This window comes from Spermophilus citellus (genome assembly GCF_964194105.1).
Source record: "Spermophilus citellus genome assembly, chromosome: 13".
NCBI lineage: Eukaryota > Metazoa > Chordata > Mammalia > Rodentia > Sciuridae > Spermophilus > Spermophilus citellus.
In genome coordinates this window covers 90,292,244-90,317,780 of record NC_138193.1, presented here as the reverse complement: position 1 = coordinate 90,317,780, position 25,537 = coordinate 90,292,244, and the positions used below count along the sequence as shown (strand labels likewise).

The window sequence follows — 25,537 nt, the reverse complement described above, 5'->3', positions numbered from 1 at the left end:
AAAGGAAGACCTGTGCCTCACTGTGCTAGCTTATCAGATCATTTCCCGGACCCACAGGCTTTGTTTTAGGTTGTTTAGGTTGTTTTAGGTTGTTTAAAGAGACTCCTTGTTATGCATATTTCTTGACTATTCTGTATTTTTTATGCTCTCTAGTTAATAGAAGACCAGCTATCTTATTTCTTTTGTGTAAGGTTGAACCGTAAAACATGGCCTAAGTATAATATTCAACTATTTTAGACTTAGAAGAAGAGTAGTTTTGTATTCTTGAACTTAATATTGGTCTGAGGCGTGTCATAGCGCCTATAGGCTGAGACACCCCATATGTATTCAGAAGGTGGAGAAGGGTGTGAATCTGCATGTCACTGTAGCTCTACCAGCTTTGTCTACTTTAGAGGATCATGGGAGCCATTTGAGCCTCTCTCTGTGTTTCTGCTTCTGTAAACTTCTAGATCGCCCTTACCCAGCAGCTAGGATGGAGAAAGAGAGCAGGTGACTGGCTCTAGGACAGTGTAGCTCCTGCAGTTTGGCCTTTGTTCTTTAACCCAGTGAGTGGAGTTACCTACATGGCAACACCATTCCTGTCAAGGATGGAATTCCAGTTTTCCAGAAAAATTCAGTGGTCTACAGAGGGAGAACAATAAATAAATTCATTCATTTATCCATTTTTTTTAAACCAAGTACTAAAATACTTTTTACATCATCAGAATACATTAAGGAATGTTGGTTGATCCTGTAAAATGTGAGACTTCTGAAATTCTACTTGGCAACTATAAATTATTCGTAAAATTAAAAATAATATCATAAAGATAGGAGCTTTTCTTTTGCCTTTTCTTTTTCTTTCTGCAGATGTGGGTGTGCGCACATGTGCACACATGGTTCTGAGAGAAACTTTTCCGAAAGAAAATAGACTTAGGAATGAAGTCTCAGTAAAAATTATGACTCAGTTTGCCAATCACGTTTCGTACCACAGAACTTGGCTCGATATGGCTCGATATGTTGAAATGTTCCTTAAACTTCTCATATCCAGATATAACAAGTTCAGTTTGGTTCCATGTTTTTTTTTCTTAATGTATTTTTGAATCTTCCTTTTGTTCCATTTGTCTAGAGAGGTCTTAGAGAGCTTGATCACCTCAGAAACTCTTTTCAACAACTTCTCGTGTTTCTTATTTCCGAGGTTCTAAATTAAAAATTGTGAGGGGTAAATTTTTTATTTTTTAATTTTCTTTTAATATTAAAAATATAGACTATCGAGCCACCCACAAACCTCTCAGGAACAAAGCAGGGTATGGCAGAATTAAGTGGCAAAAAATCAGAGAATCCCTATGTAATTTTTAGATGTAAAAGTTTACCTTTGGGTGCTGTTAACAATTTATGAGTAGAATTCTTTTCAGGGTTTAATTTGTGAGTTGTTGAAACTTGGAACATGATTTGTCAACAGAAATAACTCAGATCAGTGATTTTCCACTCCTTAACCCTTGCTGTCTTATAGAGCTCAGTCTTCAGGCAGGAGGAAGGAGACTGCTTTACTTAAAGCAGCTATGCTGGGTGTTCAGGATCCAGGGACAGGTCTTCAGGGCCATCTTAGGTCTGATGAACCCTGTTGGGGTCCTGGTCTGACAGGGTAGCACTAAAACTGTCTCTCTGGTCATAAACCACCAAGCTCTGAAGCCAGCAACTTGGTGGGCCTGGGTTCTGTTTTGCTTCTAGGTGAGCCACCCATTTATCTTGAGGCCAAGACACAGTCTCAGAACAGCAGGGAAGTGTCCAAAAGTAGAAGATACGGCAAAGTCAACTGAACCAGACCCTTCAATTCTTTATGTAGCTAGCTCCCACCTTCGTCCTGCCTTGTTCCTCAGATAACCTCATTTCAAAATGGTCTCTTTTGCTTTTAGAAATTCATTTATTTTTTCTCCTCCTCATCACATCTGTGTGTTTTTCAAGGAGAACTTTACTGACATTTTGGGTACGAAATTCCTTGTCAAGTGTGCTTTCAGAATTCTGAGCAGAAGGATGTAATCAAGAGCAAGCTCTAGGAAAAAAAAATTTTAAATCATTTATCTCACCTTCAGAATTTTTAATATCCCTAGTGTTCATTCAGTGTATTTCCTAGTACCTAATGGCAGCCCCAGATGTCCCCTAAGTAAGAATATTTTACTCACTTAGAAAATCACAAGAGCTTTGTAATGTTTTGAACAACTAATAATAAAAAAAATTAAAAAAATAAAAATAAAAATACCTTACAAAGGTTAAAAAAAAAAAAGAAAATCACCAATGAGTTCTCCCTGAGTGCTGAGAAGAAAACAATCTTATTAACCTATAACATTCCTATATATGTTTAAATTTTAGAAGAGGAAGTTTTTCTATTGAAATAGTTAATAAATATACGAAAAATGTTCATTGTCATGACTCATCAGAGAAGTGCAGATTAAAAATACAATGAGATAACATTACCCTCTGCCAGAATGACTAAATTTGGTAAAAAGACTAGTACTAGGTTAATAAAGATGTGTTAACAACTGCTACTGGGAATGGAAATTGGCATAACTGCTGTGGACAACTATTTGATAATTTATTAAAGTAAATAAAGACCTTCTCCAGTGATCTGGAAATTCTACTCTAGTATATACCAAATATATGTGTGTGTGTATACACACACACACACACACACACACACACACACACATATATAACAAGACCTTTCAAATACATACATGTAAGAATCCCCACAGATCATTATTATTAATAGCCTCTAATGGGAAATAACTCAAATATCCATCAATAGAATGGATAAGTTAATTTTGGGATCTTTATACAATGAAATATAATATGAATTAACTTCATGCAACAACATTGATGAATTTTTTAACCATAATAGTGAGTAAAAGAATTCAGATAAAAGAATATATACAATTTCCTTTATGTGAAGTTCAAGGACAGGCAAGACTAATAAATGATAAAAGCCAGGATTATAGTTAGCTGTGGGCACAGGTATATTGACTAGGAAGGGGCTTGAAGAAATTATACATCATGATCTTGGTGATCAGACAGTATGTGCACATATATGCACACTTGAATATGTATATGTAAAAAGTTATCTAGCTGTATACTTAAGATTAACACACATTGATGTATACAAAAAAATAGAGGATACTTGGAATTTTTTTTTTATTAGCTACACATGACAGTACAATGATCTTGACAATTCATACATTTGAATCAAATGGGGTATAATTTCTCATTTTTCTGATTTAATGAATCTCTTACTTATGGCATTTCGGAAAATATGATTTAAAAAAATCAGGCAACTGAAGGAAACAGCTCTTTCTAGAAATTGTGAGCCTGTATTGAGTAGAAAAATCCATCCTCCTAGGTTTCTAGGACCAATCAGGGGTGGTGGCAGTGCTAGAGGTACTTTGCACAAGTCTCACTCTGATCAGAGTGTGAATAGAGGAATCTTACATTATTCTCCTTCCTGGTGAACTTTTGGGTTTCTTCCTGTTCAGACACACAGACTTGCATAGTCCTTACTGTTTTTCTTTCTCTTTTTCTTTTTTGTCTTAACTCTTGTTTCCCTTTCCCGGGGCGTCATGGTTAGGACTGTGAGCAATGTTGAGAGGACTCCGAGGAGAGGAATTGGAAGAGGGCACAAAGCAGTGGTTATGAATTGGGCATTTCTGAACGAGCGACACCCTTCACCTTAATAGGCAGCCAGCAGTGGGACTGGGATGCTACTGCCACACAAAGTTCCTATGCTGAGTGTAGTAGTGCACCCCGCTACCCAGGATTGCTGATTTGAGGCCAGCCTCAGCCACCCATCGAGACCCAAAATAAAGTGAAATAAAACAACAACAACAACAACAAAAAAAAAAAAGGGTGGGGGAGATGGGTACTTAGCTCAGTGGTAGAGTGCCCTAGTATTCACAAGGTCCTGGGTTCGATCCGGGGGTGGTGGTGGTGGTGGTGGGGAAGCAATAAGCAAGCAGGAAGAAAAGGAACCTCCTAACAACAAAAAATTCTACGTCCCAAGAATGTGATCATGGAATGTGCAGTGGTACAACCAGTGAATGAGGGGTACAGGCCATTTAGGAGATGAAAGCTGATAATTATACCCTAGTGGGAACTTGAGGGGAAGTAGGAGAGGAGAAATTTGGTCCAGTCTTTTTGACCACAACTGGCTGGTTACCCGAGCTTGAGGTTTTGCTTGGGACATATGATAGGGGCTTCACTTGGACCTCGTAAGCTCCAGCTGGACTTGGCACTCTTCCTGCTCCTTCATGGTGGTTTTCCTAAGAAGAATGAGTTATGGGGGAATGTTTTCAATTACATGTTGCGTGTAAATGTGCTTTCCAGCACAACATGCAGCCTGATAAAGAACACGATCAGGTGCTGGGACAGGTGTGATCTAGCTGTCCCCATTTCCAGCTGCGTTCAAGTTGGAGCAACAAATATGCATTAACTAATCGTTTGACTATCATGACAGATGTTATATTTATCACTGAAATTAACTTAAAAACTGCCTGGTTTCGATAAAAACTATGCATATTGATAGCTAGCTATGACTTCTTAGAATGTGAAGTATGCTTAAATTGCTTGAATAATGATTTAAAATTTTTTTTTAAATTTGTTTTAACTTACATGACAGTAGACTGCTTGTATGAACTTTGATATATCATACATAGATGGGACATAATTTCTCATTTTTCTGAGTGTACAGGTTGCAGAATCATATTGGTCATGTAGTCACATATATACATACAATAATAACATCCTTTAATTCTACTGTCTTTCCTATCCCCACATCCCCTCTCCTCCCCTCCCATCACTTACCTCTACCTAATCTAAGGTAACACTGTTCTTCCCTAGTGCCCCCACCTTATTTACTGAGGACTATGTTTGCATTTTATGTGATGATTCTGCTAGTATTATTTTGCTATTGATGTGTCCAATTTTAATTTAGCAAATTAATATGCTTAATAAATGTTCGTAGAAGAGTCAATGATGGGAGAACATAAATATTATCTGAAATGGAGAAGCCAACAGCCAAAGTCTATTAAGCCTCAAGGGTCACACTGGATAGAATATCAATAGCAACCAATTTTTCTTTTAAAATTTATCACATTCCTTTTTGATTTTTAATTAATTACCTTTGCAAGTGACTTAAAAAATATTTTAAAAATCATCAATTTTTGTCTTTCTTCTCACATCATTTTGATTTTTTTTCTGGATTGAAATGTGCTGATGATCTCAAGTCCATGTTTTCCTCTTTTATTTTTTTCCAGAATCTTCCACCATTGCTGCTGAATATTTCTATTTGGGTATCCCAGTGTGACCTCAACTCTAAAACTGAATTTTTCATCTTCTGGCATTCTTTGAGTCTCAGAACTCCTTGCACCTCACCAACAGTGTTTCCCTGCTCTTTTCTCAGATAAGATGTCTCTGACTCCTTTCTCCTACTTTCCAGTGTTGTGATGCCCAGTCAAGCACCACACATTGTCAGTTCTTAATTCAAAATAAAAAAGAACAAATTAGTCACTCCTTATCTCCCTGATTACTTTCACTGTCACCAACCTGGCTTGTCACCAGCCTCCTACCTGCTTTATTCTTCTAGTTATCAGACTTGCAATATCTTTTCACCAAGCCATATGCTGGCCAGGTGATTTTTTCCTAGAGTCTGCTCTTGATTATATCCTTCTGCTCAGAATCCTTTATTTTTTTTCTATTTTTATTTATTTTATTTATTTTTATTTAGAGACACACATGCACTTGTGAGAAACAATGTAGACATGTACCATTTCTCCAGTTCCCCCACGATGACTTCTTGCATAGCCATGACATTGACCTGGCCGCAATTCTCTGACATTATTTAGATTCCCCAGTTTTACTTGTACTTATAGATCCGTGTGTATATTTAATTCTGCACATCATTATCCCATGTATAAGATGTGAGATCCACCCATCAACAACAAAGATCCCTCCTGTCGCCTTGTATGACCACTCTTTCTTCCCTTCCCCTCTTACAACCATTAGTCTAGTCTCGATTTCTATAATTTGTCATTTTAAGACAAATTCTATTTGGGGTCATATAGTCTATAACCTGGGGATGGGCTTTTTCACTCATCATAACTCCTTTTGCAGTTCTTTCAAGTCTGTTGGGTGTATCTATAGTTTATTTCCTCTTCTTGCTGTGCCTATGGTTTTGGGTTTTTTTTTTTATTTTTTTATTGGTTGTTCACAACATTACAAAGCTCTTGACATATCATATTTCATACATTAGATTGAAGTGGGTTATGAACCCCCAATTTTACCCCAAATGCAGATTGCAGAATCACGTTGGTTACACATCCACAATTTTACATAATGCCCTATTAGTAATTGTTGTATTCTGCTACCTTTCCTATCCCCTACTATTCCCCCTCCCCTCCCCTCCCATCTTCTCTCTCTACCCCATCTACTGTAATTCATTTCTCTCCTTGTTTATTTTCCCATTCCCCTCACAACCTCTTATATGTAATTTTGTATAGCAATGAGGGTCTCCCTTCATTTCCATGCAATTTCCCTTTTCTCTCCCTTTCCCTCCCATCTCATGTCTCTGTTTAATGTTACTCTTTTCTTCCTACTCTTCCTCCCTGCTCTGTTCATAGTTGCTCTCATTATACCAAAGAAGACATTTGGTATTTGTTTTTTAGGGATTGGCTAGCTTCACTAAGCATAATCTGCTCTAGTGCCATCCATTTCCCTGCAAATTCTATGATTTTGTCATTTCTTATTGCTGCATAGTACTCCATTGTTTATAGATGCCACATTTTTTTTTATCCATTCATCTATTGAAGGGCATCTGGGTTGGTTCCACAGTCTAGCTATTGTGAATTGTGCTGCTATGAACATCGATGTGGCAGTATCCCTGTAGCATGCTCTTTTAAGGTCTTCAGGGAATAGTCCGAGAAGGGCAATAGCAGGGTCAAATGGTGGTTCCATTCCCAGCTTTCCCAGGAATCTCCAAACTGCTTTCCAAAATGGCCTCACCAATTTGCAGTCCCACCAGCAATGTACAAGTGTACCCTTTTCTCCACATCCTCGCCAGCACTTGTTGTTGTTTGACTTCATAGTGGCTGTCAATCTTACTGGAGTGAGATGGTATCTTAGGGTGGTTTTGATTTGCATTTCTCTGACTGCTAGAGATGGTGAGCATTTTTTCATGTACTTGTTGATTGATTGTATGTCCTCCTCTGAGAAGTGTCTGTTCAGGTCCTTGGCCCATTTGTTGATTGGGTTATTTGTTTTCTTATTGTCTAATTTTTTGAGTTCTTTGTATACTCTGGATATTAGGGCTCTATCAGAAGTGTGAGGAGTAAAAATTTGTTCCCAGAATGTAGGCTCCCTATTTACCTCTCTTATTGTTTCTCTTGCTGAGAAAAAACTTTTAAGTTTAATTAAGTCCCATTTGTTGATTCTTGTTATTAACTCTTGTGCTATGGGTGTCCTATTAAGGAATTTGGAGCCCGACCCCACAATATGTAGATCGGAGCCAACTTTTTCTTCTATCAGACGCAGAGTCTCTGATTTGATATCTAGCTCCTTGATCCACTTTGAGTTGACTTTTGTGCATGGCTAGAGGAGGGGATTCAGTTTCATTTTGTTGCATATGGATTTCCAGTTTTCCCAACACCATTTGTTGAAGATGCTATCCTTCCTCCATTGCATGCTTTTAGCACCTTTATCAAATATAAGATAGTTGTAACTTTGTGGATTAGTCTCTGTGTCCTCTATTCTATACCATTGGTCCACCCGCCTGTTTTGGTACCAGTACCATGCTGTTTTTGTCACTATTGCTCTGTAATATAGTTTGAAATCTGGTATCGCTATACCACCTGATTCACACTTCCTGCTTAGAATTGCTTTTGCTATTCTGGGTCCTTTATTTTTCCATATGAATTTCATGATTGCTTTATCTATTTCTACAAGAAATGCCGTTGGGATTTTGATTGGCATTGCATTAAATCTATAGAGAACTTTTGGTAATATCGCCATTTTGATGATGTTAGTTCTGCCTATCCATGAACAGGGTATATTTTTCCATCTTCTAAGATCTTCTTCTACTTCTCTCTTTAGGGTTCTGTAGTTTTCATTGTATAAATCTTTCACCTCTTTTGTTAGGTTGATTCCCAAGTATTTTTTTTTTTTTTGAGGATATTGTGAATGGAGTGTTTTTCCTCATTTCCGATTCAGAAGTTTTGTCGCTGATAATACAGAAATGCTTTTGATTTATGCGTGTTGATTTTATATCCTGCCACTTTGCTGAATTCATTTATTAGTTCTAGTAGTTTCTTTGTAGACGCTTTTGGGTCTTCTAGGTATAGAATCATGTCATCTGCAAATAGTGATAATTTAAGTTCTTCTTTTCCAATTTTTATGCCTTTAATTTCTTTCGTCTGTCTAATTGCTCTGGCCAGTGTTTCGAGAACTATATTGAATAGAAGTGGTGATAGAGGGCATCCCTGTCTTGTTCCGGATTTTAGAGGGAATGCCTTCAACTTTTGTCCATTCACAATGATGCTAGCCTGAGGCTTAGCATAGATAGCTTTTACAATGTCAAGGTAAGTTCCTGTTATCCCTAGTTTTTCTAATGTTTTGAACATAAAGGGATGCTGTACTTTGTCGAATGCTTTCTCTGCATCTATCGAGATGATCATATGGTTCTTATCTTTAAGTCTATTGATGTGGTGAATAACATTTATTGATTTCCGTATGTTGAACCATCCTTGCATCCCAGGGATGAATCCTACTTGATCATGGTGCACAATTTTTTTGATGTGTTTTTGTATTCAATTCACCAGAATTTTATTGAGGATTTTTGCATCTAGGTTCATTAGAGATATTGGTCTGTAGTTTTCTTTCTTTGAGGTGTCTATGTCTGGTTTTGGAATCAGGGTGATGTTGGCCTCATAGAATGAATTTGGAAGAGCTCCCTCTTTTTCTATTTCCTGAAATAACTTGAAAAGTATTGGTATTAATTCTTCTTTAAAGGTTTTGTGAAACTCCGCTGTATACCCATCCGGTCCTGGGCTTTTCTTGGTTGGTAGTCTTTGATGGCTTCTTCAATTTCATCCATTGATAATGGTCTGTTCAAATTGTGTGTATCCTCCTGACTCAGTCTCGGAAAATCATATGACTTAAGAAATTTATCGATGTCTTCACTATCTTCTATTTTATTGGAATATAGGTTTTCAAAATAATTTCTAATTGTCTTCTGTATTTCTGTAGCATCTGTTGTGATATTGCCTTTTTCATCCCGTATGTTAGTAATTTGAGTTCTCTCTCTTCTTCTCTTTGTTAGCATGGCTAAAGGTCTGTCAATCTTATTTATTTTTTCGAAGAACCAACTTTTAGTTTTGTTAATTTTTTCAATAGTTTCTTTTGTTTCAATTTCATTGATTTCCGCTCTGATTTTAATTATTTCTTGCCTTCTGCTACATTTGCTGTTGTTTTGCTCTTCCTTTTCTAGGGCTTTGAGATGAAGTGTGAGCTCATTTATTTGTTGGTTTTTTCTTTTTTTGAGGAATGACCACCAGGCAATGAATTTCCCTCTTAAAACTGCTTTCATTGTGTCCCATAGATTCCGATATGTTGTGTCTGTATTTTCATTTATCTCTAAGAACTTTTTGATTTCCTCCTTTATGTCTTCTGTAACCCATTGATCATTCAGTAACATATTGTTCATTTTCCATGTGATGTAGGAATTTCCTTCCTTCTTTTATCATTGATTTCCAATTTCATTGAATTATGATCAGATAAAATGCAAGGTATTATCTCCACCCCTTTATATTTACTGAGGGTTGCCCTATGGCATAATATAGGGTCTATTTTTGAGAAGGATCCATGTGCTGCTGAGAAAAAAGTATATCCATTTGATGATGGTTGATATATTCTATATATGTCAGTTAAGTCTAGGTTATTGATTGTGATATTGAGTTCTATAGTTTCTTTATTCAACTTTTGTTAGGAGGATCTGTCCAATGGTGAGAGAGGTGTGTTGAAGTCACCCATAATTATTGTGTTGTGGTCTATTTGATTCTTGAACTTGAGGAGAATTTGTTTTATGAATGTCGCAGCACCATTATTTGGTGCATAAATATTGATAATTGTTATGTCTTGTTGGTGAATGGTTCCTTTTAACAGTATATAATGTCCTTCTTTATCCCTTTTGATTAACTTAGTCTTGAAGTCGATTTTATTCGATATGAGGATAGCCACCCCTGCTTGCTTATGAGGACCGTGTGCGTGGTATATTTTTTCCCATCCTTTCACCTTCGGCCTGTGTATGTCTTTTCCAATCAGATGTGTCTCCTGGAGGAAGCATATTGTTGGATTTGTTTTTTTAATCCATGATACCAGCCTATGTTGCTTTATTGGAGAGTTTAAGCCATTAACATTCAGAGTTACTATTGATATATGGTTTGTACTTCCATCCATGTTTGATTGTTTATCCTTTTTTTAAAAAATTTAGTTTGTTTCTCTATGATTATCTTTCCCCTCGCCCTCTGTCTTTACTGAGGCACTTCCCACTGATGGTTTTGGTTATTGTTTTTCATTTCTTCCTCGTGTAGTGTTTTGCTCAAAATGCTTTGCAATGCTGGTTTTCTGGCTGCAAATTCTTTTAACTTTTGTTTATCATGAAAGATTTTTATTTCGTTGTCATACCTGAAGCTTAATTTTGCTGGATACAGAATTCTTGGTTGGCATCCATTGTCTTTCAGTGTTTGAAATACATTGTTCCATGACCTTCTTGCTTTCAGCGTCTGTGATGAAAAATCAGTTGTTAACCTTATTGGTTTACCCCTGAATGTAATCTGTCTCCTTTCTCTTGTAGCTTTTAATATTATCTCTTTGTTCTGTATATTGGATATCTTCATAACAATGTGTCTTGGCGTTGGTCTACTGTGATTTTGTGTGCTCGGTGTCCTGTATGCATCTTCAATTTGTATATCTGTTTCCTTTTTTATTTCTGGAAAGTTTTCTGTAATTATTTCATTCAGCAGGTTACTCATTCCCTTGGTTTGAATCTCTGTACCTTCTTCTATCCCGATGACTCATAAGTTTGTTTTTTTTATGTTATCCCATAACTCTTGGATGTTTTTCTCGTGATTTTTTACCAGCCTTTCTGAGTTGGCTAGACTCTTTTCAAGATGATATATTTTGTCTTCATTATCTGACGTTCTGGCTTCTACTTGTTCCACTCTGTTAGTGATACTCTCAATTGAGTTTTTAATTTGGTGTATCGTTTCCTTCATTTCTAGAATTATTGTTTGATTATTTTTTATAATCTCTATCTCCTGATAAAGATGCTTAACTTCTTCTTTTATCTGTTTATGTAATTCATTCTCAATGTGTTCTTTCGCTGCTTGAATTTGCTGTCTTGTATGCTCTTTAAGGTTCCATTCCATCTGTCTAAGGTGTTCCTTGAGTTCTTTATATGACCATTTTTCTGATGACTCTAGGTCCTCCTGAATATTTAGGCTGTCCTGCATTGTTTGTACTCCTTTTCTTCCTTGCTTTTTGAAGCTGCTCATGTTACTTCTTGTTCTGTTTGACTGATGAGTTACTGTTTACTCCTATAAATTTATTAGATGCTTGGGAGGAAAGGTATTAGAAGGGAAGGGAAGAAGTCACTAAATAGAATGAGAGTAAGCAGGTAGAATTCAAGGAAGGGGGGATAAGAAAAATGAAAAGACAAAAGAAGAAAAAAAATAGGAAATAAAAAAAGAAAAAATATTAAAAAAATAATAAAAAAATTAAAATTAAAATTAGAAGACAAAAAAATTTAAAAAATTGTAAAAAAAAATTAAAAAAACAACAAGAAAGAAAAATGAAAATGAAAGAAAAACCCAAATCAAAAAAAAGAGAAAAGAAAAAAAAACTAATAAATGCAGTTTGATTAACTTCTCTTCCAGTAGGTGGCGCTGTGCCCACCAGGTCAAGTTTCTCCTATCAATACGCGGGAACCAATCACTGTGCAGCAGCTCCTCCCAGACTGGGCGAGTCTCCAATCCTGAGTGCCTAGGGCCTCCTCTTGTGTCTAGTCACTTCCCACTTTTCCTCTAGCCAGGCCCCTCTCACGGGTGCCGCTCATCACAATACTGGCTACACGCCAGGTCTGCTGCTCCCTGGAGCCCTGTTTTCATGAACGACTGGGCACACTCTTCCACTTTGCCATTCCCTCAGACCCTAAGTTTGTAGAGCTTGGGGCTGAGAATCCTCAGCGAATTTTACTTGCCCTCCGGTAGCCACTCCCCCGGTAGCTGGTGCAAGAGACCTCAGCAGTCAGCCCTGTTGGGGCGGTAGTTCCGGGCCGTGGGTCCCGCGCCACCTCTGATTTCCTCGGGCTGGCTGTCGCACTCACGGGAGAGCTGGGAGGGGCCCTTAAGGGAGAGCTGGGAGGGGCCCTTAAGGTTTCCCCGATGTGTGGAGAGGGAAGGCTAGGGGATTACACACCTGTAGCCGCAGGTTTCAATGAAGTTATCTCCTCCGCCGCAGTCTGATGACGTCAGTTCTCTGCCATAGTGGTGTCTCTTGCAAATGGCGACAGTTCGTTTCCCTTTGCCGGGCGACCAATGCAACGGGTGGGTCCTTACTGTCTCTCCCAAGCCCCGTTTCAAACCTGTGGCCACTACTTATGAAGGCTTGGTAGGCATGTACCTCCGTAGGATGAGAAGGGCTGACCAGTTGTTTCAGCCGGATGGATTAGTGCTGAGTCACAGCTGTTTGTCTGCGGGAAGCAGGCGAACCGGGAGCTTGAATTCAGCCGATCCGGGCTCAGTGTGTGTTCTGAGAGGCCCAGACTGTTCGCCCCAGATCCACGTCAGCTCAGCATTGCCTAGTGATCCTGAGCAAACAGATTTAGGTTGTTTACGACTCCCTATGCCCGCACAAGTGAAGATGTCAGAGACTTGATCTCTCCGCGCCCGCTGCCATGTAGTTTAGCTCCTTGTTCTCAATAAATTTGAATCCAAACTTAGTCTGGCTTTTACCAGCTCTGTCTCTAACTATTTACCTTCCTGAAATTTCTTTTCCAGCCAAAAGTTGGACTCACCATTTCCTGAGCCCCTTCCCCTGGCCAGTCTCTGCTTAATGCTTCAAGTGTCCACCCACACCACTGTTCCTTCCCTTTCTCTCCATCCATCCAACCTGCCCCCTCCCGCAAGATTTTCATACCCTGGTGAAGTCTCACTTCTTCCTCCACCTCCAACTTCCTTTAGTGACTCTTCCTTTAGTGACTCTATATAGACAATTTCATAATTGAATATCTTCAAGTTATGACTGTCCTTATAATAACTTTTTACTTTTTTAGTGTTTCATATATTTGTATGCATAGTTAGACTGTCAATACCTCCAGGATAAAAATCTCTGCCTTACCTGAATGCTTTAAATACCTGACATACAGTAAAACCAACATGTAAGTTCTACAAAGCCTAGAATTGTTTTTTTGTCATTGTTGTTGTTGTGCAGTTTTATTCACTAGCAAATTTTTAGCACCTAAAACAGAACCTGGGATATGGTAAGTACGTAAGAAATATTTGTTATGTAAATTAAATAATTCTTCAGTAACTTGATTTTAGGTCATTAGCATCTGCTAAACACCGCCCCCATACTTTTCTTACTTTAAGTAAGAGATTATAGTGAAAAAGAAAGTGAATGCAATTTATAGCTAGAATCTGCTCAGTAGGGCTCTAATGGCTTCATCTAAATGACTTTTGTTTTCCTGCAGATATTAATGAATGCCAGCTACAAGGTGTATGCCCTAATGGTGAGTGTTTGAATACCATGGGCAGCTACCGATGTACCTGCAAAATGGGATATGGGCCAGACCCTACCTTTTCAAGTTGTGTTCGTAAGTATTGATCACTTTTTTGTTCCTATTTTGGATCAGTTGCCCTTGGGGTTTATCCAAAAGAAGGGAAATACTCAGTTGTCAAGTGAATATTGTAAATATGCAGGAAAGCCTCATAAATTAAAATGACCAGAGGGAAGGTACCAGCTTGATATGGTAAAATGCATCTGTATTATAGAACCTTCTCCAAAATGCATTTAGGAAAATACAATAGCTAAAACTCAGAGAATGAACACACTGAGGAAATAGACTTTGGTGAAAAGAGTTAGTTAAAATGATCATATCAACCATTTATGGTACCTGAGAGATGAAAACAGGTTTTTCCCCTCATAAATATTTAAGCATTCTTCAGGCTGAATTAGACTTTGTCTCAGCTTCTGCCTTTAATTATTCCAAATTCTGAGTCACTGGAGTCTGATTTTATGAGGTTTCACTGTGCTTTCTCAGTTGGATAAGTACGGAAAATAGTTACCAAGGCCCTGCATTTCAGATTTTCTATTTCAGTTCTAATTTCAAATATTCTACCCTATTGTCCTCCCAAACCACCAAAATGCCTCCGAAGTTATGCTGTTTTATTTTACAAATGTTTCTGAGATTTTCTTTTGTGCACAGGAAGGGTAAAAACCCTCCACCAAACCACATGTTCTAATATTGGTTCTGAAAATACACTACAATTACTACATATCATGTGCCCATTAGCAGTGGATACATTTTAGGTAAAAAGTTCTCAAATGCAGAATTCTTAAAGATTACCTTATTTTCAATATAACCATGGCCATTATTATGGAAGTAGGTAAAAGCTGCAGATTTTTTTTAAAGCTACACACAGTTAAAGTTTAACCATCTAAAACTCGCACACAGCATAAGACTGTTAGGATGGCTTTAAGAGAAATTCTGTATTTTCTTTCTGTCCTACTATAGATTAATTTTAAATTTAAAATGTGGTTTTGTTATATGCTGAACTGCATTGTTCTTGCTCCTAGTTTTAAACTGGCAGACATTCTTCATGAAGATACTGTTACTCAGTTTTAGCTGAGCTTCTCTCTCTAATTCTATTCCCTAAACTGCAATGCAGTTGAAATAAAGATAAATGTAGGGAAATAAAAATGACAGTCTCATTTATTTTTTTAAGATGGGTTTGTTGAGTCTTTGGAAGCATTGTTACTAATCATTACTGTTTTCCTTTAAAAACTGTCAAATGCAGATTAGGAACTTTTGCACGTAAGTCCTTTTTTCTGTGTTCTTTTGTAAAGACAGTTCTGATTCCTGAAGCAGGCAGACGTCTAATTTTAGGGCTTTTCTTAGGAGGTGGCCAAATTAGCTGTAAAATTAAGTTTGTGTACATGGTGCATTTGAAAACTGATGTAAGGACTTGGAAACCTCAAGTCAAAAATTACAGTGTTAACAATATCCAGATAATTTAGGGATAATTTCCAGCTGATTTGAATTTCATAAATAAGTATTCTAAATAGTTTTCCAATTTAGGTGTAAGAGATTATAAAGAGTTTTGAATATAAAATTTGTTGTAAATGTCTCCCTACCTCCCTTACATGATTTGACTTATCTGGTTAAAATTCTTACATTACAGATTGCAGATTAGGTCAACTTGGAGAACTGGTCACTGAGTGTTTTATGAAACTTTGACTAGATCTGATGTCTAGCATTAAGGGCAGCCATCCAGATTTTAATGAGATTGTAGGAACCTGCCAATGAGAATTTTGAAACACTTGCACATTTTCTTAGTATTTATTTTCCCTGTCATTGCCCCAATAATTCTGAACTTATTAAACAATCATCTATTCTTATTTGAAAAGTAAATAATTCAATTTTACGGTTCAACTCCAACAGCTGAAATGCTAAGTACTAAGAGACGTTTGTTGCTAGTTAAATGTTCCCATTTAGAATTTGAAGGTCAAACCTGGGCTCTTTTGCAGAGTTGAGTAGGGAGGTCTCTCCCTCTTTCTTCCAGATTTATGATGTGTGATATCACAGAGATATGTGGAGTTCCTTCAGGGTTTGTGATTTGGACAAATCTAGCCTAATTTGTGGTAAACTCTGAAGAAATTGTTGGGGGAGTCTGAAGACATTTAGGAAGGATCAGGGAGGAAGGTGATGGTATCCTTCACTGCTATGCATGATGATAGCAGGAGGTGATTAGGCATGATGGAGGTGTTATTTAACATTTGGAATATATGCTCTCGAGAGGTATAAAACCAACTAGAGACAGAGCATGCAAGCAAATGGTGGAGACTAGCAACATTTGTTCAGGCAGCATGAATTTAGGGCATATCCAGGCCATAAAAGGTGTGGCCGACTCTGTGAACTCCAAGAAATGCACTTGGCAATGGCTGAGGAGCCATGGGAAGCTCTCCCTGTTCTTGACTGCACTGAGGTGAACACCCTCAGAATTCTTTGACTCTAGCCAAAGGCTGCAGCTATTTCACTCTCCTTGCCCGCTGTCTGTCCTGGACTTGGCCAAGCCAAAAGGAAGAGAGGAGGAGGGTGCTGGCATGTGCTACCCCTGATCTCTGTGTCTGTGGCTTAGGATGTAAGCAGTGTTCAAACCTGCCTCCACCTATCTTGTGGGGAAAGGTGAAAATTTTAGGGCTTGTCAGAGCAAATTCAAGAAAAGTAGAATAACCTTTGCAAGTGGAATAGGAAGGCTTTTTGTCTTCAAGCTGCCATTAATTTTCTTCAGGAATTTAAGAGTTCTAGGGTGAGCGTTGCTGAGGGTGTGTCCAGTAAAAGTGCCCAGATAACAGAATCCAAGCCTGGGCTTTTACAGTTTCAAAGTCTTCTCGACTCATGGACTTGGACTTGATAGATAGGAAGAGGGTTGGAGAGAAGATGTGCTCAGAAACTATTTATTGCTGCAGCACTGGAAGTCACAAGATGAAGGAAAGAGTCCTCTAAACACCATTCATGTTTGTGTGTATGATTTTATTTTTAATTTTCCTAGCCTCTTTATGAGATGTATTGTCATTGAAAGATGGAGGCCAGGTGGATTTAAGAAATTCCTCAAAATCACACGGCCAATAAATGACAGTTGAGATTTAAAACCAGAATTTTGCCTCCAATTTTAGGGTTCTAGATCAGAGGCTGGCAAAGTATAGCCCATGGGCCAAATCTGCTTGCTGTGTTTGTAAATGACGTTTTAGTGATCATGATCACGGCTATCTATGTTTCTTTGCCTCAGACTACTTTTGTGCCCCAGTGACAGAGTTGAGAAGTTGAAACAGAGACCATATTGCCCACAGAGCCCCAAACATTTTCCATCTGTCCCTTTTCAGAAAAAGCTTATTGACCCATAATACTGTTCAGTGGCACTTTGCATGACCATGGGAATGTTCTCTCTCTGCTGATAAAGGAGCCACTAGCTATGTGTGGCCAATATGACTGAGGAATTGAATATTTGGTTTTATTTAATTTAAATTTCATCCAAGTAGCAACGCGTGGCTAGTTCCTAATGTGTTGCACTGCGTAGATCCAGGCTATTTTTTAAATAAAGTGGATGGGTAAATTACGACTACTTTTCCTGCTTTCCCCTTAAAGTGTGCCTACCTTCCTGGCTTGGTGTTGTTTCTTTTTTTTTTTTTTTTTTTTTTTTTTGCCCATGATGATCTTCTCCCAAGCACTCAGGTGGGGAGCCTATTTCATCTCCTTTTGTTTTCAAGGAAGCCATTCAACCTTTATAACTTGTCTTTCTGCCTTTCCTTTCTTTCACCCTCCTCTGTGGCTAGCTCGGCATAGGCCCCTGACTTCTCTGATCTGGAAGTTAGACATCTCTTTGCAGATAGTTTGCTCCTACTTAATAATAGTAACAACAAAACCCTGACAATAGTAGTCTTATTACACACTGAATAATGCCTGGCACTGAGATAAACACTTTATGTGATTATTACATATAAATTTTACAAGATCTTTATGAGATTTGTACTAATATTCTTCCTATTTTAGAACTGAAAGGAATGAGGCACAGAGAGTTGAGGCTTCTTTCCAAAAGTTACACAGCCTGTAAGTTATGCACCCGAGATGTGAAACTGGAACTATCTGATACCACAGACTGGGCCTTTAATCAGGAAGAGGGAACTGGTCTGATTTGATGGTACTACATCATTTATTTAAGGAGAGCTGCGATTTAGTGTTACATGAAACATTGAAGAATGCATGCATGGCCTAACCTTACAATGGCTCTAGACTGTCTTTGATTTTGATTCTCCTAGGCTTTATTTTTAGTAACCCATTTCCCAAAAAGGGTTCCCTGTGGTTCTTACTCCTGGGAAGGCCACTTCTCAGATTCAACAGAACAGCTTTACCTGCTCCCCACACATGCACTCCTGCTCATTCTTATAGAAACTTTAAGATTTAAAGGGAAGAAAGTGTAATGTGGACTTTCATCCAAGAATTAAATGAACATGTTTAGATGGGAGTGACAGCAGACTTGTAGGGATGCCTAGTCTCTATGGCCTTGCTATCTCTGAAGTCCTTTCTAGTTTTCAACTTCTTATAAGTACCAGATTGATTTGTATCTGCCTAGTGATATTTATCATTCACATTTTAGTACATCAAAGTAGCATGTCTTTGAGAGTATTATGAGAGTTATTGTACAGCCCTGGAATTAGGACTATCTTTAACTATTAGCTCCTTCCTTCTTTCCTTTCTTCCTTCCTTTCTTTTTTCTTTTTTTTTTTTTTTTTTTTTGACTGAAGCTAGGTCCTCATTCATACTGGGTACCTATGTACACAGAGAATGAGTCTTTTAATATACCAGTGAGGAACCCAAATAATAGAGCTACAGCATTTTACCTTTTGGCTCTGTTTTGTAATTGAATTGCCACCAGCATTCAGTGCTGGGCTTAGAATCAGAGCTATATATGTGTTTGTTACCATTTTGAAGAATTATCTCTAGCCAAGAGCAAAGAATTTGTCTTCCTGACACATGTGGTATTTCTAGTAGGTTTTATATCTCTGAAATGTTTTTCCATTTAGTGTATCTAAATCTTTTCATCCTGACTTTAGCAAAACATCCTGCAAAAAATACAATCCAACCAAGTGCTATTTTAATGTACCTTCATATAAGAACATACACATACCCTTTCTATTACTACTCTGTCCTGCTCTGCTCCAGACCCATTCCCACCTATTCTTTAGAAATCTTTTGGCAGCTCTGACTCTTTAGGATAATATAAAATCGTAAGACTCAGTAGAAATGTATACCATGTTTTACATAATATATGTGGTAGACTAATGAATTATCCTTTACAACCAGCCTTCCAATCTGAGGTCACAGACACTCAGACACTATGAACACCATCTTGCATTTTCTGGGCAGTAGTCGTTCCTGGATTTATGTGTTATGTTGACTAGAATGTGACAGTGCTGTAGGTGGTTAATAAAATAAATGGGATTGCTATGCAAGTTATTTGAAATGATAAAAGAATAATAAATAATTTAGGTATTAAGGTAGAGGTAGTTTAAAAATGTATGTGTAAAATAGGCTCTTGTGAGATGACCTGATGCGGCTTCTTTGGAAATATCATATGTAAGTTATGGTCAATTTGGGGAGAAAATTTTGGAACAAAATCCTTTGTGAGCTGTCTAAGAACCATGTGCGTGTTCTAAAGATTAAATAACCTACAACCACACACAAACACACACACACACACACAAACACACACACACATGCACGCATGCAAATACACACTATGTAAGTGCTGCTCAATTATTACAGGGATTTATTATCTTAATAACTATGCTCTTAAGTTTTCCTTTACTTTTGGTCTGTGACTTTTTGATTTTTTATAACTTACTTGTACAGAATCCATAAAGTGAGTAGGAGAGGAAAAGACCCAGATTTCTCCACGTTCCCAAGTTTTTAGGAGCTATGGCAGAGCTGGCCTTCCTATACATATAGTGTGAGGTTTTGTTTTGTTTTGTTTTGCAATGCTGAGGATTGAAGCCAGGACCTCAGGCAGGCTATACAAGTGTTTTACTACTGAGATACACCCCCATCCCACGTGACAGTTTTGAAGCTTCAGGAAAGTCTCTTCCTCCAACCCCCACTTCACCTATAACATTTACCTTTAACTTTTCTTCATGTTGGTGAACTTCTGCCACTGAGCATTGATCAAGTTGGGTGCAAATGTACTCAAGAAGATGGAGACGTCTGGTTTTATTTTCTGTATTTGAAATTATTTATTTTAAATATGAGTGGCTGATATATATTTTGTGTCTACTGTGAACCAAGGCTTCTGTTGAAATTGTTTATTTTCACATATGCATATATACTGATTTAATGCTTGCTAAAAGGAAAAATGTCCATACAGGGTTAGGGACCATCACTGTTACAACATTTGGTGCTCTAACTCTAAAATTAATTTGGTAAATAGATTCCTAATCAAGGAAGGTGAAACCATAAAGCTAGATGGATTGATCTAAAGTATTGATTCTGAAGTTTCCAATCCATACTTGAATGTCCATTTTTCTTTTGCTTGAAAAGTCAGTTTGGTTTTCATGCATGACATCAGACTTTGTCTCTGCTTCAGCGGATCCCCCTGTGATCTCAGAAGAGAAGGGGCCCTGTTACCGGCTTGTCAGTTCCGGAAGGCAGTGTATGCACCCTCTGTCTGTTCACCTCACCAAGCAGCTCTGCTGTTGTAGTGTGGGCAAGGCCTGGGGCCCACACTGTGAGAAATGTCCCCTTCCAGGCACAGGTAAGACATGCCTACTGAGCACTCATGAGCATTCCCAGCCACATGAGTAGCAGGATGACTTTGGTGCCTTGGGTCATTTTTGACTTCTGACTTCAAATTTAGTCTTAAATAGTACAATATGTTTTTATGATTTTTGTAGAATCCATAGACATACAAGGTTGAATCAGTGGGGAAAAAATATGTGCAAAGTGATCTTACCATTTTACTGGGTGTCACTAAACTTCTTTTTGAATATTAAGAAAAGTCATAACATTTTATCTACAGCTTCAAGGACTTTTAAGTCTGATATTTAAGTATAAAGACCAGGAAGTTCCATAGGGACATGTGCTGTCCTAAGCATTGGCCATTCATCATTTTTATCTAAACCTTGAGCAGATTGACTTAGTCCATTATTTATTGAACACTGTACTTAATTTCTTTAATTGAAAATGGAGGGAATTGTATTTATGACTGAATTCATGATTGAATTTACGCTATAAAGATTAATAACTCCAGAGCAGATCTTGCAAAACCCCTATGAACTATTAGGAAGTTGATACTTTATCCTTTAATTTGGTACATTATTTCCCAGTGTCCTGAGAGGTTAAATTTCTCTAAGTACTTCTTCTTACCAAGGGATCAGCAGCTTCTCAAGTGGGATGAAGTAGAGTGAAATGGAAGAGAAAAACAGAACCCACAAACATTGGGCGGGCGTGATGTGATCAAGGAAATAATTTCTGTTTCACTGGCTCAGGGTGGACATGAAACTAGTCCACGGAATTGCTTAGTTGACAGGATGCTTCCCACCTAGGGAGGTGCATTAAATCTCACAGGGCCATGTTATGTCTTTAAGCCATAACTTAAATGATAACATACAGAGTTTAGTTATAAATGTATCATGACCCACTTTGTTGGTGGTCAGAACCAGGAAGAACACTTAAGGTGAAACATAATACAATGTGATGGTTAATTGGTAGACTAGATAATTTTAGACACCTCTGATAGGTTCCCTCCCATGCCATAACTCATTATTTAAAAATGGCGATGGAGCTGGGAGTGGTGGCACACACCTGTAATCCCAGTGGCTCCAGAGGCTGAGGCAGGGGGATCACAAATTCAAAGCCAGCGTCAGCAACTTAGCAAGGCCCTAAGCAACTTAGTGAGACCCTGTTTCTAAATAAAAAATAATAATAAAAAAAAGGGCTAGGGGCGTGGCTCAGTGGTTAAGCACTCCTGGATTCAATCCCTGGTTCAAAAAAAAAAAAAAAAAAAAAAGACAAGTAAAAAATCATTATAACAGACACATTTCAATTAAGTTCAGTCTGAGAGTTTTGCAATCCTAATATGAAGAATGTAACTCAGGCCCCCCCTCATTGTATAATAATTGATTTTAAAAATAATACTAGTTTTTTTGTACTTAATTAATTTTTGATTATATGATTTTCATAAAATATTTAGTTCATGAATAATTCAAAATTTGGTAGAAAAACATGTTTTCTTCTGGAAACATCTATTTTCAAGTAAGAATTCTGATTCCTAGTTCAACATAAGAACAAGGCTCTACCGTTTAGCATGTGATCCTTGGAAAAAACAATATTTTAACATGCTTTAAAGGAGTATTTTAGAGTTTCCTTTTTATTGAGAACTAATTTTAGGTCCAGAACATTCAATAGAAGATGTCTTGTTCAGTGAAAGTGAGAAATGACTTCTTTTACTTTCAATTTTAAAAGTAGAAAAAAAAAGGGACCATAAGCTCCTCGGTGTCTGCATTTTGGTAATTTGTCTCCAACACCAACAGCAAAGGGATTAGGTGGATTTTTCCTCCCAGGCCACACACTACCCGCCAGCTACCCTCGTCTTTCCCCCTCACTATTCCTGGGGATTATTATGCAGTGGAGGTTAGCAAATCACACTTGTCGAGTTCATTTTTTTTTCCTTTTTTTCTTTTTTAAAGAATACAGACCACTTTTTTTCTGGCAAGGATAGTGATTCCAGGGCATAGAATATTCCCCTTGTCCTCTGGGTAATTAAAGTGACTGGTCCTGGCCAGGCTTTGCCCCATCTTCGGCCCTTTGCTGGAAAATGACTGCAGGCTGAATGGGCGTTGCCTTTCTGCCTTGACCTCTGTCTGCCATCTGTTCAGTGAGTCTCACTTCCTGGGAGAAACACTTTCTCTTTCAGACCTTCGTAACCAGCACCCCATACCAGGGGACATCCTCCATGTGGGCTGTGTCCTGTGCTTTCTTCAGCTGGGAATAAACCATGAGGGATGTTCCTCTGAGTCATGCTATATCTTTTCTCAGTTTCTTTTTCTTCTTTACTTTTCCCTCCTCTTTCTTTTTTTCTTTCTCCTCTCTCTCTTTCTCTTCTTGCTCATTCTCTAACTTGAGAGATGTCACCAAGCTCTTTGTTAATAACTAATGAAAAATTATATCAAAGCAGGAGGAAAAGAAGGAAGTGTGATTCTTGTGGGTTTAATGCATGTTCACAAATGAAATTATGTAACATATGCAATGTCTTCTATACATAAACTGTCTCCTAATATATTATATATTTAAAGTGTAACATGACATACAAAAATGGTATGAGTAATATCTCCTAGTTGGTTGTTTCTTTATTTATATATTATATAATATAAAATACATACCATATATATATATATATATATATATATATATATATATATATATATATATATATAATTTCTAAATGTCCTGATTGCATAGGATGAGAAATTAACAGGTGAATATATTGAAGAAAAGAAATGTTATATGTTAAAGAAAAGGTTGGATTTTTTTTTCTGTGATTATGCAAGTTTATCAGAAATTAAAGCAATTTGCTTACGTTTTACATCTGTTTTTAAAGTCTTAAATGTACCTATTTTAGTGATGATTAAGAGATATTCATCATGATATTTTCCTCTGTATAAGTTTGCACTGTTAGATTTTTAAAAGGAATATTTTCCCATCCCAAATCTAGCTGCTTTTAAGGAAATCTGTCCTGGTGGAATGGGTTATACGGTTTCTGGCGTTCATAGACGCAGGCCAATCCATCACCATGTAGGTAAAGGACCTGTATTTGTCAAGCCAAAGAACACTCAACCTGTTGCTAAAAGTACTCATCCTCCACCTCTCCCAGCCAAGGAAGAGCCAGTGGAGGCCCTGACCTTCTCCCGGGAACACGGGCCAGGAGTGGCGGAGCCGGAAGGTGAGAGTGGAACAGGATTGTGGACTCTAGTCATCTGTCTGTGTTCTATACTTTGGTTTCCCTATTTATACCCCTCTAGCACAGGGTTTCTCAGCCTCAGCACTGTTGACATGTTAACTTGGATGATTCTTGGATGAGTGGGGAGGCTGCTCTGTGTATTATAGGACGTTTAGCAGCATATGTGACCTCTAAATGCTAGGGAAATGCCCCCACCTTATTGTTATCAAAACCAAAAAAAAAAAGATGTCTAAACGTTGCAGGTGTCTCTGAGTGAGGGATGTAAAGTTACACTTGATTAAGAATCACTGCTCGGGAATAATATGTACAGAGCAGGTAATAATATTCCATGTTACAAAATTGACCAAGTTCTGCTGTTATATTGTGAGCATGAACTAGAATGTAACAAGCCCCACTATTACTTCTAATTCTAATACACCAATAAAATACATATAAATATGAAAATAAACGATATTCCATGATAATTTCAGACACTTTGGGTGCTACTTTTGCTTGATTCTTTCTGGAGAGGCATTTCAATCCTTGAGGGAACAGTCCTGATTCATTTCTGTGTCTAGAAAGCCATTTACTAAATCATTGTTTAAAAAGTGGAATCCACAGACTTAAAATTGTTAATGCATCAGCTGAACTTCCACTAAAGAGTATAATGGGCAGTCAGGGATAAAGGGGGCAAAATGCCAAAGGGTAGGAGATGTCTAGGGACAGATCTGGGAGATCACCTAGTAGATTCCTCTCATCCGCCTTCCGAGAACCTGAGACCTAGAGAGGAATACAACAGCCACATGTCACACAAAGAGTATGTAATGGTACCCATGATCAAGAGTGTATTTCTCGAAGGAAATCATTAAGGCCTTATATTTGAGAGAGTCTAGAGGCAGTTGATCTTGACAGTCTCTCACACTGAGGAAGAGGGATTATCTCTATGTCTTTATATAAACCAGCATTTCCAAGATTTTGAATATTTTGATTACCACAAAAATTTTTCATTCCAGAGAGAAGGAATACTAATATTAGCTCTGTATGAAATATATATATCTACTCTTAAAAAAAGGTCCTATTGACTTTTCACTGCAGAGGCTTAGGACAGAATTTAGGGTGCCCACACTGTATCTTGAGAGGATATATGCTGTCCAGGTTGGTGAAGAGTGGGGGACTTGGTGCAGCCTCCTTCCTGGGAGGCAGGATTTTTCTGGGCTCTGGGCATTGGTGATTCTGGCCTATTAATTCCATTCTTTTTACTCCATGAACTTCTTCCTTGGTTAGGCAGAGCAAATAGGGCCTCACCTGAAATTGCCTCTGTACACTTGGCATGGCCTAGTGCTTGCAGTGGGGTTTGCTCTGATTCTGCCTCTAGACTTTCTTGACCCTGGGTTTGGGAGAATAGAAAGTTAGTTGACTTTTCCAACCCTAAGATACCCCAGCAGTGATTTGAATATATTGGGTATCCTTTTTGTTCTAAGGAATTAATGCACCTTCCCAACATAATCATCAGCTGATGATTATGGAGACACTGACACAAGAGAAAAATCTTAGTGTATGTGAGCCCGAGGCTTAGGATCTAATACTGAAGATAGATTCGTGCAAAGCAAGTCTTTCAAAGTACAAAGGCACAAGAACATTCATGATTGTGTAGTATATAATTTGCTCAATATATTGATGCTAATCTCCAATTCAGCTCTTATTACTTGAGTTCTCCCCCACAATTTAGTTAGCATGTCTTCCTCAAAGTGCTTTGG

The 25,537-nt window shown here is 37.9% G+C and overlaps 1 protein-coding gene across 7 annotated transcripts in view; it reads left to right on the top strand.

The window, feature by feature from the left end:
- The window catches only part of LTBP1 (latent transforming growth factor beta binding protein 1), a 416,025-nt gene that overhangs the window by 262,930 nt on the left and 127,558 nt on the right, over positions 1 to 25,537 (top strand). For 5 of the 7 annotated variants that reach the window (XM_081264902.1, XM_081264904.1, XM_081264901.1 and 2 more), the window contains 3 exons: positions 13,763 to 13,885; positions 20,430 to 20,597; positions 23,556 to 23,783. In XM_081264902.1, the coding sequence (XP_081121028.1) occupies positions 13,763 to 13,885; positions 20,430 to 20,597; positions 23,556 to 23,783 (519 nt within the window). The remainder of the gene's footprint in view (positions 1 to 13,762; positions 13,886 to 20,429; positions 20,598 to 23,555; positions 23,784 to 25,537) is intronic. The other 2 variants (XM_081264903.1, XM_081264907.1) reach the window with 1 other exon arrangement.